The 13,916-nt window shown below is 48.8% G+C and overlaps 1 protein-coding gene across 4 annotated transcripts in view; it reads left to right on the top strand.

The window, feature by feature from the left end:
• Nucleotides 1-13,916, top strand: part of Sptb (spectrin, beta, erythrocytic) — a 127,195-nt gene that overhangs the window by 46,204 nt on the left and 67,075 nt on the right. For 2 of the 4 annotated variants that reach the window (NM_001433972.1, NM_212522.1), the window contains 1 exon segment: nucleotides 11,046-11,247. In NM_001433972.1, coding sequence (NP_001420901.1) covers nucleotides 11,100-11,247 — 148 coding nt within the window. In that variant the 5' untranslated portion in view covers nucleotides 11,046-11,099. 4 annotated transcript variants of the gene reach the window in all.

The following is a 13,916-nucleotide window of genomic DNA, read 5'->3' as shown; positions in this document are numbered from 1 at the left end:
TGTAGGTGTGGAGAGTGATGTGCACCGGAAGGAAGCTTTCCACCCTAGTCACCCAGGAAGGCAGTTTCCTTGTAATGTGGCCCCTGTCCTTTGGTTCTAGGAGCTTAGGGGCAGAGATCAGAGAACAATGGGGAATGGTTTGATGCCTAAGACCTTGAAGAGATGCAGGTCACTTCTGCCTCATCTAAGCAGACAGCTGGCCGAGAATTGCACCTCAACCGTGTGAGCAGAAAGTGGAGCACCAAGACGTGGGTGGGCAGAGTACTTGTCCCATAGCAGCTCAGGGAAACTGAGGCACAGAGTGGCTAAACACCTTGTAGAACACAGCTACTAAGTACAGTAGTTAGGATTTCAAGCTAGGCCCTTTATTTTGACAGAGAGGGGCTGATAGCAGCCGTGGTAGCAGCAGAGAGGAGTAATAGCAGCTGTGGTAGCAGCAGTGTGGTTTAAGTTTGTTCAGGCCAGCACACAGGAAGTGTATACGTTAAGATGCGTACATCCTAATTATTCTGGGTTCCCGTCTGTGACGGTTAGTGTTGATCATCATCTTATCAGGATCTGGACCAACCTGGGAGGCAAGCCTCCAGACCCAAGTGAAGGATTCTCCACACTGGTTAGCCTCTGGCTGTGCCTGTGAGGGATTGTCTTGGTAAGGTTAATAACTAAGGTAGGTGGCTCCATTTTCTGAGGTTGGATCCTGGGCTGAGTAAAAAGGGGGAAACTTAGCAGAGCATCAGCATCCATCTGTTTCTGGCTGGCTCTCTCTGTCTACCTTTGTCTCTCTGTCTCTGCCTCTGCCTCTCTCTCCTGACCATGGATGCAGTAAAGCCAGCTGCCTCAATCTGCTGCCACCATGGCTTCCCCACAATGATGGCCTATACCCTCTAACCATGAGCCAAAATAAACCCTTGCCCTTGTCATAGCAACAGGCAAGTAGTAGCTAAGGCAGTCCTAGCCCAAGCTCTGCTTCACAGTCATCTAGAGCCGTGGCCCTCAACATTTCTAATGTTATAACCCTTTATATCTGATATGTGACCCCCAAAGAAGTCTCTCCCCAAAGGTAGAGAGATCCAGTGAGCTAACGAATTTGATATTGCTCCTGAGGAGTTCGGACTGCAGTGTGACTTTCTTAAGCTGGTAGCTGCTGTGTCCCCTCCAGCAGAGCTCAAGCAAGGGCTGAAGAGCTAAGTGGCCACCGTGCTCCTGTGAAGGCCGGGAAGAATGGGTGAGGCAGGAACTGATGCCAAGCCTTGAGAAGTTGCAGCTACCTCTGCTTCAATCTGGAGCTGCCTCTTGCAGATGACCTCCTAAAAGTCCCCAGAGAATGGCCCCATGAAGTCAGGCTCAGTGTCAGGCTCGGTGCCCTGGCCGAGGATGGGAAAACCCCTTGGCCAGCTCCTGTTCCCTCAGGAGTCCTTGTGGGCCCGAACTAAAAGATGAGCTTTAATTGAGTTATTGTAAAAGCTCCAACATGAATGAATAAATTGGCACCCATAACTTATACATTATTTAAAAGTCCATCTTTTTAAATAGCTGCTTTTGTTTGTGTGGCGGAGATCCTGGGGTTGAAATCATTCCGTGATTGGTGTTCCTGTAGCACGAGGAAGGAGACAGGAACGACTTCTGCATGAAGTAGGGAAGGCCTTCCCCTTTGGAAGCACCTAGAGAAGCTACCGCTCTTCCCCATCTTGGATCAGAGGTTTTAAGATGTACAGAGATTCATAAGGGCTTGGGCCCCGTTGCCACTGGGAGCGTGTGGCTGAGGGGCAGGAGCAGTGGTGACAGCATTGGATATTGATGACCCATCCTCAGCATGACGGCACATGCCGTGTTCCCAGCCCCCAGGCTTCTTGACCTCCAAATAGTAAGTCCTCAATAAAAGTCCTCTTCTCATCCTAGGCCATTTCCCAGTCTTGTGTATGTGTTCAGCAAGTGGCTTATAGGTCTCTTGGTGTGTCTGGCATCATGCCGGGCCAGTCTACTCTGCTGGGAGCAGTGCCCTCATCACCCGAATTCTCTAGCTTGCTAAGTATTGCCTTCACCTCCTTGTCGAAATCTGCATTTCTCAGTTCTGAAAGGCCTGACAGTCTCTTGGCCTTGCTCTAGCCTCCTGGGTTTCCTCTCATGTCAATTACCTGTGTATATCCTTGGCAGCTTTGTTAAGAAGTTTGGTCATGAAAGGGGGAAGGCAGGGGATTGGGAAGAGTTTTGCTTAAGATGGAAAGATTTGATTGGTAAAACATGGTGGAAGGAGAAAAGTCTAGATGTTTGCGTTAGTTCCATTGCTGCCCTGAACACCATGACCAAAACTTTCAGGGAGGGGAGAGTTTATTTCATCTTGCCTTACAACGACTTTCAGGTCATCATCCATCACTCGGGGAGGTCAGGGCAGAAACTCAAAGCAGGAACCTGGAGGCAGGAACTGAAGGGGAGGCCATGGAAGAGTGCTGCTTACTGGCTTGCTTCCACGGCTTGCACAGCCTGCTTTCCTGTACAGCCTTGGACCGTCTGTCCACAGTGGGCTGGACCCTGCCTTGTCAGTCAAAAGGATGCCCCACCAACATGCCTGCAGGCCAGTCTGATGGAGGCAATTCCTTAACCGAGGTTCTCTCTCAGGTGACTCTGGTTTGTATCCGGTTGACAAAAACGAAGCAGTACATACAACATGGAGGCCAGGTCTGAGGGAGGGGAAGTAGAGAGGACTGGGCAGCTGTGTGGATCTACACTGACCTGCCCATGGCAACTGAGGGTGAGGTATGGAGGAAGACTGAGAAGTAAGGCTCCTGCCGGTTCCCTATCCCATTTCCACTGCCCCTTCCACTGGGGCCTAGAAGTGGTGGAGGACCCAGGAGAGTGGGTGGGAGGGAAAGGGTAACCCCAACTAAATTCTGAAAGACCGCTTTTATATTGTGTTTCTAGATGGAAAAAAAATGTGTTCTTGTAAAAATGGAAAAGGGGGGTGGGAGAGAGACAACTGAATTTCTGTGTGTGGGATATGACACTCGTAATGTGGAGGCACGGGATACACTGAACAGAGTCAGCACAAGGGAGAGATACGCTCAGCCCTAGGTGCCTTAGTTGATTAGATTGTGGTGTTGGAAGCTTCCAGAGGCAGGGCGTGCTCTTATGAGGCGTAGGTTGAAAGGCCTGAGCATAGGAAGAAATGGAACATTCACCAAAGCTGGGCAAGAAGTGGCAACAGCCTGAAGTAAAGAGAAGGCTTTGGAGCATGAAGGACTGACCAATGAAAGGCTCTCTACAGACGTGTAATAACTGGGCCTCAGTGCTATAGATTCTAAATGAATGCTTAGTGCCCACAAATGGGAGAGCTGGGACACGAGAACATGGGGTGATGATATGGTGAGGTGGAGGTCGAGGGGCTCCAGAATGAGTCGGTCTCTAAGAGGCTGCCATTCATTGAATGCCTACTGGTGTCCCAGGTGTAGCACTGAGCCCTAGGATATGGGCATGGCTCGGCCTGCCTACACGGACCCCACAGTCTAGGCCAGAGAGAGAAAGTGGGGAGAAGCAATAGACAGATGTGTAGGTGCAGTTCTGATAGTGGGTCAGAGTGCTAAGACCAAGAATGGTGGGGAGGACTTACACTTAGGTAGCATGCCCAGGGAGGACTGCCACAGGGGAGTGATCTCTAAGAAGAGCCTGGGGAGATGGGAATGAGACAGACGTGCATGGTTGCTCCAGAAGGTGTCTCTGGCACTGGCCCAGCATACACAGGGCCCAGAGTTAGGTCAGACACCAAGTTTGAAGACATGTCATGCAGATGGGAGATAAGCTGGGGGGCGGGGGCAGGAGAAGCCAGAGCTTGCCAGATGTTAGGACCTCCATAGCGCTGGCTTGTATTCTAAGCACCACTTGCGTTAATGGTTTATGACTGCTCGGCTGTTTCCCTCTAGATTGTCGTGGCAATCTGAAAGTATTGAGTGGAAAACTGCAGAAGTAAATTTGTAAAGCTTCAGACTTTGCTGAGTGGCATGATGGAAACTTGCACCTCCTGCTGTCTACATGTGAATCATCCTGTCGTCCTGCATTCACCGTATCCATGCTCTATATGCTCTCCACCCAGCACCCACCTGCTATCCTTTCTAGCGTCAGGTTGACCTTCATGGAGTCATAGCTAGAATTTAAATAACTCCTATTCTGCTTAATGGAGCCAGTGTACAAGAGTAGTGATACTGGCAATTTTATTATATATATAATAATTTATATATTATACAACACATATATAATATAATTTTATTATATAGTTATAGTTTTATAATTCTCTTATTGTGTTGATCTGCTGTGTCTAATTTATAAGCTTTATTATAGATCTGTAGGTAGAGAAAAACACTCTATATAGAGTTCAGGATAAGCATCTACTTGAGAATCTAGGACCATATCTTTCATGAGGAAATTTTTATATATTTTATAAATTTAGTATATCAGTAAGTATAAATTTTATTGAGGCCTTGTTTGTTTGCTTAGTGAGACAGAGTCTCACTCTATAGCCCAGATTGGCCTGACACTTAACTGTAGACGTGAGTTGATGGCGATCCTCCTGCCTCAGCCTCCTGAATGCTGGGATTCCAAGCATGAGCCATCATAACAAAATTATTTCAGGAATTTCCTGTAGAAGCCTCAGGGATGGTATGGCAGACTCCCTTGTGTATCTCACTCCAAGTCAGTTGCTAGAATTTTCTCATCTGGTTTATTTGTTTCCTACATTCATAAAACAGAGTTAAGCAAATCCAGGGTGTCCTGTCTTGCTCCTCCGTGTGTTCCTCAGTGTTGTTAAAATGTACAGTAAGTTATGTCTTAGTTAGGGTTTCACTGTGTTGCTGTGAAGAGACACTGTGACCACAGCATCTCTTGTAAAGTAAAACATTTCATTGGGACTGGCTTACATTTCAGAGGTTTATTCCTTTGTCACCATAGTGGGGAGCATGGCAGTGTCCAGGCAGACATGGTGATGGAGAGAGCTGAGAGTTCTACATCTAGATCTGCAAGCATCAGAAAGGGAGAAACTGGACCTGTCTCGAGCATTTGAAACCTCAAGGTCCACCCTCAGTGACACACTTTCTCCAACAAAGCCACACCTCCTAACAGCACCACTCCCTGTGAGCTATGGGGGCCATTTTCTTTCAAACCAGTTTAGTTTCCTTGCATGATCATAATGTCATTATTGTACCTATTACAATTGACTATAATTCCTAATTAGCAGCCAAAACTGAGTCTGTTATTCAGAGAGCCTTGATTGCCCCAAGATACAAAATGACTTACACATTTTTGCTTGTTACATCTTCTAAGTCTTTTGATGCACAATAATCCTTAATTCCTATCTCTTTGAAAACAAAACAAAACAAAAAACCCACCTCCTCCCCCCTCTGTTTTTTTAACTTTATTTATTTAATGGGTATTGGTGTTTTGCCTGCAAATGTATGTGTATGCACAAGTTACAAATAGTTGTGAGCCACCATCTGGGTGCTGGGAATTGAACCTGGGTCCTCTAGAAGAGTAGTCAGTGCTCTTAACCATTGAGCCATCTCTTCAGCCTTGTTTCAGTGACATGAACTAGAGGGCTGAATCAGTTGTCTGCAGGATGCCTGGAGCTCTGGATTTGTCTCTTTGCTTTCTTGTCTCTTGATTTCCTGTAAATCCTGAAAAGGGAAAGTTAGTTCTGAAGACTTGATTCTAGGGCTCACCAATTTTGGCAAGAAAAATCACAGGTCATAAGGTCCTTGTCCCGTTCTCAGTGGTACTAGGAGTCCTTTCATGTGATCCTTTTTATTAGAGATACTTAATGATTTGAAGTTTATCATTTCACTCTACCCTGATCATTTCCAGTGTTAGGGCTTCAGTACTTTTCTTCCTCACTTCCTACCACTCTCTTCAGAGAAGAGAGAAGTGGCTGGGTTGGGGACCTCCTAGTGCAGAAGAAAAGTGGAAGTTTACCTTTTCAACCTACTGCTTAACCCAGAGAATAAATCAGTGTTAATCTTAACAACAACAAAAACCTTAGTGTGGAGAAGCAGGGCTGCGTAGCATCTGTTTTCTGTAATTGTTGCTGTTGAGCCTGGAAAAGTAGACATTATCTTTGAAGACTATGTGCGGAAAGGCATGGGATCTGAAGTACTCTGGATTCTTAAATATCTTCTTGTTGATTTTTGAAATATTTGCACATATATAATGAGAGTCCTAAGGGTGCCCAATTCTTCATACATATAAAATTCATGTATGTTTTTGTGTATATTTTACATACATAGCCTTAGGTAATTTTATGTAGTATTTTTTAGTGACCCTAACATCACATGAAGTCAGGTATGGAAATTTCCGATTGCAATGTCATGTGTCTCCCCACCCCCACCCCGGGCGCTGAAGACGGAACCCAGGGCCTTGCGCTTGCAGGGCAGTGCTCTACCACTGAGCTAAATCCCCAACCCAGGGAACATCGTGTCAAAACTGAATCAGCTTCAGAGTTTGGAGTGTTGTGTCCGGGGATGCTCACTGTTGTCTCTCTCTCCCCCCTCCAGTTGCTCCCAGTGGAGCAGGATGTGAGTGCTGATAAACACTGTTCTTAAAAGCCATGCCCTGTGTCAGAGCTAAGCAGCACCTGTTCCCAACCTAATCCCTGTAAGGATGACAGCGTTCAGTTAGCACCACCTGCCCCTGCTCCAGCAGCAGCCGTATGACCAGAGACGGTTCTTAGTAGATTTTTCCATGATGAGGGCAGGCAAGTTGTAACATGTGGGTCTGAAGCCCCTGCCCAGTAATGGAAACTGCAGTAGCAGGGATTGCAAAAGGCATCACCAAACATTAACAGTCGAGAATGACCAACCAGTACATAGCAAGACATCACAAAGGCATGGGGATCCTTGATGCTGGCAACTACAGACAGTCCTAGAGCTCTGGACCCTAAGCCACACCCTGTCTCTGTGGCCAGGCTGGATTGGCATGTGAACTGCACAGTGTAGCAAGGCACAGAGCACTCTGGAAGGAGAAATGCCGGTGGTTTTCACCTGCTGGAAAGACCACTTACAGGTGGCATTTACCTAGACTTCCCTCCTGCCCTATGATGCTGACACACCCATGGTCTACTGTTCTGAGAGCTCTGTGTTCACTAGCTGTAACCATATTGAGGCTGAACTGTATTATCAAGGTGGCGATGTCCAGGAGACATGGGGTGTCCTGGGGTGAATGGCATTTCATTGGTTCTCAGTGTGTTTTGGTGGCTGTGTGTGTCATAGGCCTTTTCTTTAAGGTGTCTGTGCATATGGCGTCCATTTGTGAAAGGAGTGGGTAGGAGGGCACACTCCCTCGTTGGAGATGCACTGGTAGAAAAGTGACCAAGGGAACTGCAGGGTAATCTCCTGACCTGGGTTGCCATAGTATCGAATAGGTTAAAAGCAGGTTGGGGCAGCATAAACGACAGAACACACTAGAAAACAGGTAAGAGCAGACCAAACCAGACAAGACAAATGTCAAGTGTGTCTAATCCTATAAGGAAGTCAGTGTGTGAGCGGCTGCATCAGCCTCTGCTGGGCCCCACAGAGGAAAAGTAGCATTCCCTGATGTGGTCCCATTTCCCACCCTGAAGTGGATCTGCACATTTTTTTCTTTTTCTCTTTTTTTTTTTTTTTTTTTTTTTTGCTTCTTGCCTTTGAGGGACTGGGAAAGAAGAGGGAGTACTGGTTACTGTCAGGAGACTGGGGGTGGAGAAAAGTCTATTTTCCCTGCTGGGGGATAGGGAAAGCTGTCATAAACCATAACTCAGACCTACAGGGAAAGCACTGTAGCCCCTGGCACTTCCTCAGGTCCTCACTGATGAGCTGGGCGAAGCACTTGAGGCTCATATTGTGAGACGTTCTAGAAGCAGACGGGTTTCCGGGATGCGTGAGAGGTGGTGTGAGGGGCTCCGGGATGTATGTTCAGAGAAAGCCCGTTTGTTCAGCAATTGAGCACTTTGTGCTGTTACAGTCACATGGGTTTTTCAGTGTGTTGAGCTGTGTAGGCAAGCTCCTTAGGGCTTGTCCTGCAATGTCACCTGGAGACAAGGGATAAGGATGACTCTGGAGATGTGACAAAAGAGACCACCTACTCATCGATAAGAGATTTGGTAGCTTAAGAAAGTCATCAGGGTGAAATGGAACTTGAATGCTCAAGGAACTACCCTATGACACACCCGTCCTTTTGCTGGCAAGGGTATGAGGTCCAAGGTTAGGCCTGTATTGGGGTCCTCCACGAGTCATGGAAGGCCACTCTTCGTGCATCAATGACCGACATCATCGAGGCTTTGATCCCTTTTCTAAGTTGCCCTCAGTGACAGTGTGAGTGCCATTTGTGTGGCTCCTTATGTGATTAGATGTTCCCACAGACCCCATCATATGCTACTCTCTTCAGCCTAGGTGGTTCTTTTAGTCAGGCCTTTGAAGGGTTATGGTGATGGCAATAGAAGGGATGTGGCTGACACTGAGAAAGTCCAGGGTTGAATTTGGTTTCAGGCTCACAGTGTTGGCCTGGGGTGAGGGATGTTGTTCATTTCAGGAATAACCACAGGTAATCTGCCTGCTCTTAGATCCGTCCCCTCTGAGACCATCTTGGCCAAAACATGTGGACACAGCTCATCACCCCTTGACTCTGACAAAACTGTCAGCTGGGCAGGGGCTAGGAAAGGTGTCAGGAGGAAGAGACCCCATTCTCATTTCTTCTGTGGTATCTATCCCCAGGGATCTGGTTCTTCCATTAGCAAGCAAACAAACAAACAAACGCACTAGACTCATTTGTTCAGACACACAAATGTATTTTCCCACATTCCTGGCAGAGCCACTGTCTGGCTGCTGTTTTCTGTGAGCTGCGATCTCAGGAAGGATGGCGTTTTTAAGCAGGATGAATTGCTGTTGTGTCCCTGATCTCCTGCACCCAGGGCCATCAATCTTGTCTTGCACACTGGTTCTGCTGGTCCGCCTGCTTGGGCTCATCTTTCTGGGGCAGACTTATTTACGGAGCCATAGCTAAGGTAATCTCACTCCCAGACCCGCAGCCTGGGCCTCTCTCAGCTACTCTTAAAAATAGCCCGGGATGAAGGGAATGAGCCAGGGTCTGGTTACCTCTGGGGCTCAGGCGATCTTACCTCACCTCTGGCAACTTGGCCCCTCTCAGGGGCTACTGGATAAGCTTGTGGCCCTGCAGGTGGTGGTCAGCCTGTCAGCTGTCTGACTCACACTTCCAAGCCAGTGGTCATTGCATTCCTCCAGGGAGATGGGGGAGACTTGAGGCATAGGGAAACCTTTTCCAGCTGTCTCTGCTCAGACCATCAAGAGGGAGAGCTCAGCCCTAGAAGCAGCTGGCTCATTATGGAGAACGGGCTGTTCAAAGGGATCAAAGTAGTCTTGAGCACGGGCCTGGCATGGTGTGGGATACTGTGTTCAGGATGGTGACTGGCTTTCCCACTTTGCACGTTCTCTTTGCCCTGAGCCGTAAATGCCTTCCTACAGCCCTAGAAGCTGGGGCACACTGTTCTAATAGCCCAATCTCTCCCTATCCCTAAGACCTTTCCAGTCAAGGTGAAAACAGGGCTACAGTTTGGCTGTCGTCTAAGCCACCACAGTAGTGGTAGTCGACCTTGGGGAGGCCTCATCCTGTGTCTTTTCTCCCTCATGCAGTTAGGGTAGATAATTCTGGCTCCTGTCTCACCTCAAAGGGATGTGGTGGGATTGATTTATCAGACTGGGAGACCAGTTTGAGGTGACTAAGTCTGAAAAGTAAGGTCCAAGCACTGAAGTCGCGCCCAGAGTGGTGAGCAAGCATTGCTCTCCTGCCTGTGTGTGGCTCCTGGGGACCATGAGGGGTGTGAGCCCACACGTCGGCATGTGTGAGAAGACGGTGTACAGTAGTTATTACTTACATTTCACCACCTCCCTGGCTTTTCCACGCACAGTTACTCTCTTGAATGTGAAGGTTCTGGGCCCCCATTCTGAAATACAGATTTGAATTTAGAATCCCTTGAGTTCCCAGGTACAGATGAGAGAAGGCAGTAATTTTTCCAAGGCCCTGGACATCGGTAACCAAGATGGCCCCCACCGCTTCCTGAGTCTCTTTTCTCTCCAATCTCTCCCATCCTCCAGGTACTCGCCAGCTCCCTGTTGCCTCAGTGCTGATGTCGCTCCTGCTGCTTTCTTCCTTTCGTTTAGATTCTTGTGCCGTTCTACCGTCCTTCTATGAGTGCCTCCAAACTTCCCTGGAAAGAAAGCATTGGCCAATCACATGGATCGTCCTTTCCCTTGGCACTCAGTCCCTAACGTACCCAGTTCTCCTCATGTCATGGCACACAGCTCCTGGTACTGCTACCCTAGGATGCTTGGTCTGGTCAGGGATCCAACAGAAGACCTTATTCCAGCCACTGCTCACACTTTCAAGAAGGGGGAAAAAGAAGTTTGGCTTTCCGGTTGTTAAGGGTGGAGTCTCAGTGGCCGCCTGATAGACTCTCCACCCCCACCCACCCACCCACCACCACACTGGTTCCTTTTAAGTCAAACCCAGTCTTCTCTCTCTCTCTCTCTCTCTCTGTGTGTGTGTGTGTGTGTGTGTGTGTGTGTGTGTGTGTCTTCTTGTCTTTGTCTCTACCACCAGGCAGACGTCCAGTCTTAGTCCATGTCTGAGGTTTCTCTTCCTTGAGTTCCAATCCCACAATCCCCAGCCTCTGGCTCCCAGGAGAACTGTCTCTCAAGTGCCCGGGCAGCAGGTTTGAAGGAAGCTGGCTCACCGGGACTGATGTCTCCACCTGCTGGCCATCCGGGCCCTGTGGCATGCAGCTCTCTCTGACTCTGTCCTGGCCACTGCCACTGCCACTGCCGCTGTTACTCTCTGCTGCCATATTTTGTAACACAGGAAGGACCCTGAGACCCCAGGGGAAGAAACTGCCCTGACAGTGGGTGGCTTCCATAGGATCTGCTTCTGTTGGGTTTCCCTAATAAGTTCCCACTGAGGAAAAGAGCCAGGGGGCTCGGAGGCTAACCCTTTGACTGTGTGACTGTGTTGCTGTCCCCTAGGGACTCTTCCATGAAGACTGAGCCAGGCATAGCTGCTAAGAAGAGCCTGCTGACATGACATCAGCCACGGAGTTTGAAAACGTGGGCAACCAGCCACCATACAGCCGGATTAATGCCCGCTGGGACGCCCCAGATGATGAACTGGACAACGATAGCAGCTCAGCCAGGCTCTTTGAGAGGTCCCGGATCAAGGCCTTGGCAGGTACTGCTTGGGGCCTTGGGGGGTCAGAAGGTCACAGATGCAATCCGTATCAGGTCCATGGCCCTCCTTGCTGTGCTGGAGCTTCTGTAGTGAACTCTGGTATTGCAGGGACGGGGAACCTTTGTCATGTTCAGAGAGCACCCTTTGCCCAGGGAGTACAGGCTTCAGCAGCTTGTCCCAGAATCCCCCACATCCTCCCGGCTGCTCTGAGAGGCTGGGAAATGCTGGCAGTGGAGGAGGGTGTGTTCTGCCATCTGTCTCTGTCCCAAGTGACCTGGGACCAAAGTCAAAAGTGAGGAAAGTCTGGGTAAAGGAGGGTCTGAGGGGCTACACAGACAGAAGTTCAAGAGGTGGCCTGTGCACTTAGTGCCCTGCCTATATGTATGGAGAGAGCAGTTGTCATCACCGCCTCTGTGGTCCGAAGGAAGATAGGAAATTGAAAACAGCGTCCTTCCCAATGTGCCTTGGGAGGAGAGTTTGCTGCATGGAGCCTCTCGTTCTTGAACTGGGATTGAATTTGTGCTTAACAGTGCCTTACTAGTTTGTACATAGCTGGATATGAACAGCTCAGCCAGGCTCTTTAAGGGGTCTCGGCCTTGGCAGGTACTGCTTGAGGCCATGGGGGGTCACAAGGTTATAGTTGCAACCCCCAACAGATCCATGTCCTCCCTTGCTATGGTGGAGCCTCTGCATGTGAGCCCTAGTATGGCACGAGGCTCTTCTTCCAGGTGCTAGGGCGGAGAGGGGGAAAGGAGGGGGGGAGAGAGGGGGGGGAGAGAGGAGGGGAGAGCGAGAGCGAGCATGTGTGTGTGTGGGGGATATCTTATATCTTAACATCTCTAGTAGAATGGCTTCTCTCCTGCTGGCTGGCTGAGATTCGATGCTTTAGGGCCCCTCCCCCCTTTACTAACTGTTTCTATTGTCTCCCCGGAACTTGACTCAGGGGAATCTTAAATCTTTAGCCAATAAAGAAACTTTGAGCTGTGTGGCGGTGTGTGTGTGTATGTGGGTGGAGATAGCCTTTACCTGATTGCACCTGAACAACATCCCTGCAGGAAAGTCTCGGACTTTCCCATAGGCGCTTTTTGGGGTGATTCTCTCTGTCTTACGGTCCTGCTTAGGTTGCCTCTTCCTTTCCTCTCCTCTCTATTCTCAGAGGCCTTAGTTCCTGGGAAACCTGGAGGCAGGAGCAGGAACCTGGGTCCCCTGGGAATGGCTTCTCACTGCAGATAGGGACTGTGGCATCTCCTTTCCTGTGTCTTAACAGGACTCGATCCATTTCATAGCCCATGTGTGCATATGAGTGCACACACTGGAAACCTAGGTAAATTTCGTTTTAGTCATTATTTGTTGTATGCCCACAAAGTTTAAATCTATCCCCCCAGCTAAACATGAAAGGAGAGTGGGGAACTGCAGAGATAAATTCAATATAGCATCTGTCTCTAAGGACTGTAATCTATTAGGGGAAAATGAACTGTGCTCACAATTAATTAGCATGAGTGGAACTGGAGAAGAACTGTGGAGAAGGCACATAAATTAAATAGCAATGAGAAAGCAAAGGACATGATACACAGAGAATCCGAATGTGGGGGCATTCGCCACGAGCTGCGAGTTGAAGGCTGTGTGTAATTTGGGAACTCAGAAGTACTCGGAGGATCTCCAGTTGACCTGGGGAAGTACAGCAGTGAGGTATGACAAGCCAATGGGCAAGCGGCAGAGATGGGTCAAAGAGACAAAGAGGAGCAGGCACTCAACAGGAAACTTCAGAGCCAGTCCTAGTTGATCAGGAAACAGCTTTCCCCAGCGCGGGCTGTGCCTGTTAGGTCTGTTCATCACCAAGAGCATCTCACCTTCTAAAGGACAGGAATCCCCCATCAGGAGGGAACATTGCCCTCCCAGAGTAGAGAATCCCATGCCTGGACCTTAACTAGAAGCCTGGTTACCAAGTAAACATGTCAACCTGAGGTCCTTGCATGGCCTCTATGTGCAGGTACACATGCTGGGCTGGCTGTGGACCACCATTTTCATTTCTGCTATTGAAGATCTATGGTGTAGAAAATGTCACAAGATCCAGACTGGAACCCCCATCCTCCCTCTGTTGCCCTCTCCACGAAAGAGCCCTAGCTGTCCTTCCCAGGCAGTAAAGTGGGTGGCAGTACTTTCCCAAGGTCATGAAGAGCAAATAAGCTAAAGCTTATGACAAAGGAAAAGGCAATAATAATAAAAAAAAAAAAACAAAAAACAGTGAATAGTAGATTTTATTGGTCTCAAGAAAGCTCTCTATAAATACTTGCTGTCCTTTCTCAACCTCAAATGCCCAAGATCACCAGCTCAGTTACCTTGGCCTGTTCTGGGACTTTCTCTTCCTCCTTAATTACCCATCCACCCCCTCCCTCACACTCACACTTTACCTGGGAAAGAAACAGGCTCCTAGGGTCTCCAAGGGCCACCCTCACTGTCACTTGGATCCTGTCTCCTCTCCCAGTGTCTAAGTAGTTTGGGACTTCAGAAATTAGCCTAAATCTTGGGCATGGGCCCTGTGTCTCTTCAGGAGGCTGACTATTCCAAGACCTTTGCTTTGTCTTCAGCGCTCAGGGCCCAGGGAACCAGACTGTAGTGAGCTTTGCCAGCTGCTCTTCTCAGCATGGTGGACCCTCTTGGTCCTCCTG

This window comes from Rattus norvegicus, chromosome 6 (genome assembly GCF_021556685.1).
Source record: "Rattus norvegicus strain SHRSP/BbbUtx chromosome 6, alternate assembly SHRSP_T2T, whole genome shotgun sequence".
In the NCBI taxonomy this organism is placed as follows: Eukaryota; Metazoa; Chordata; class Mammalia; order Rodentia; family Muridae; genus Rattus; species Rattus norvegicus.
The sequence above is the reverse complement of the archived record's forward strand: the minus strand, read 5'-3'. Positions and strand labels throughout refer to the sequence as shown.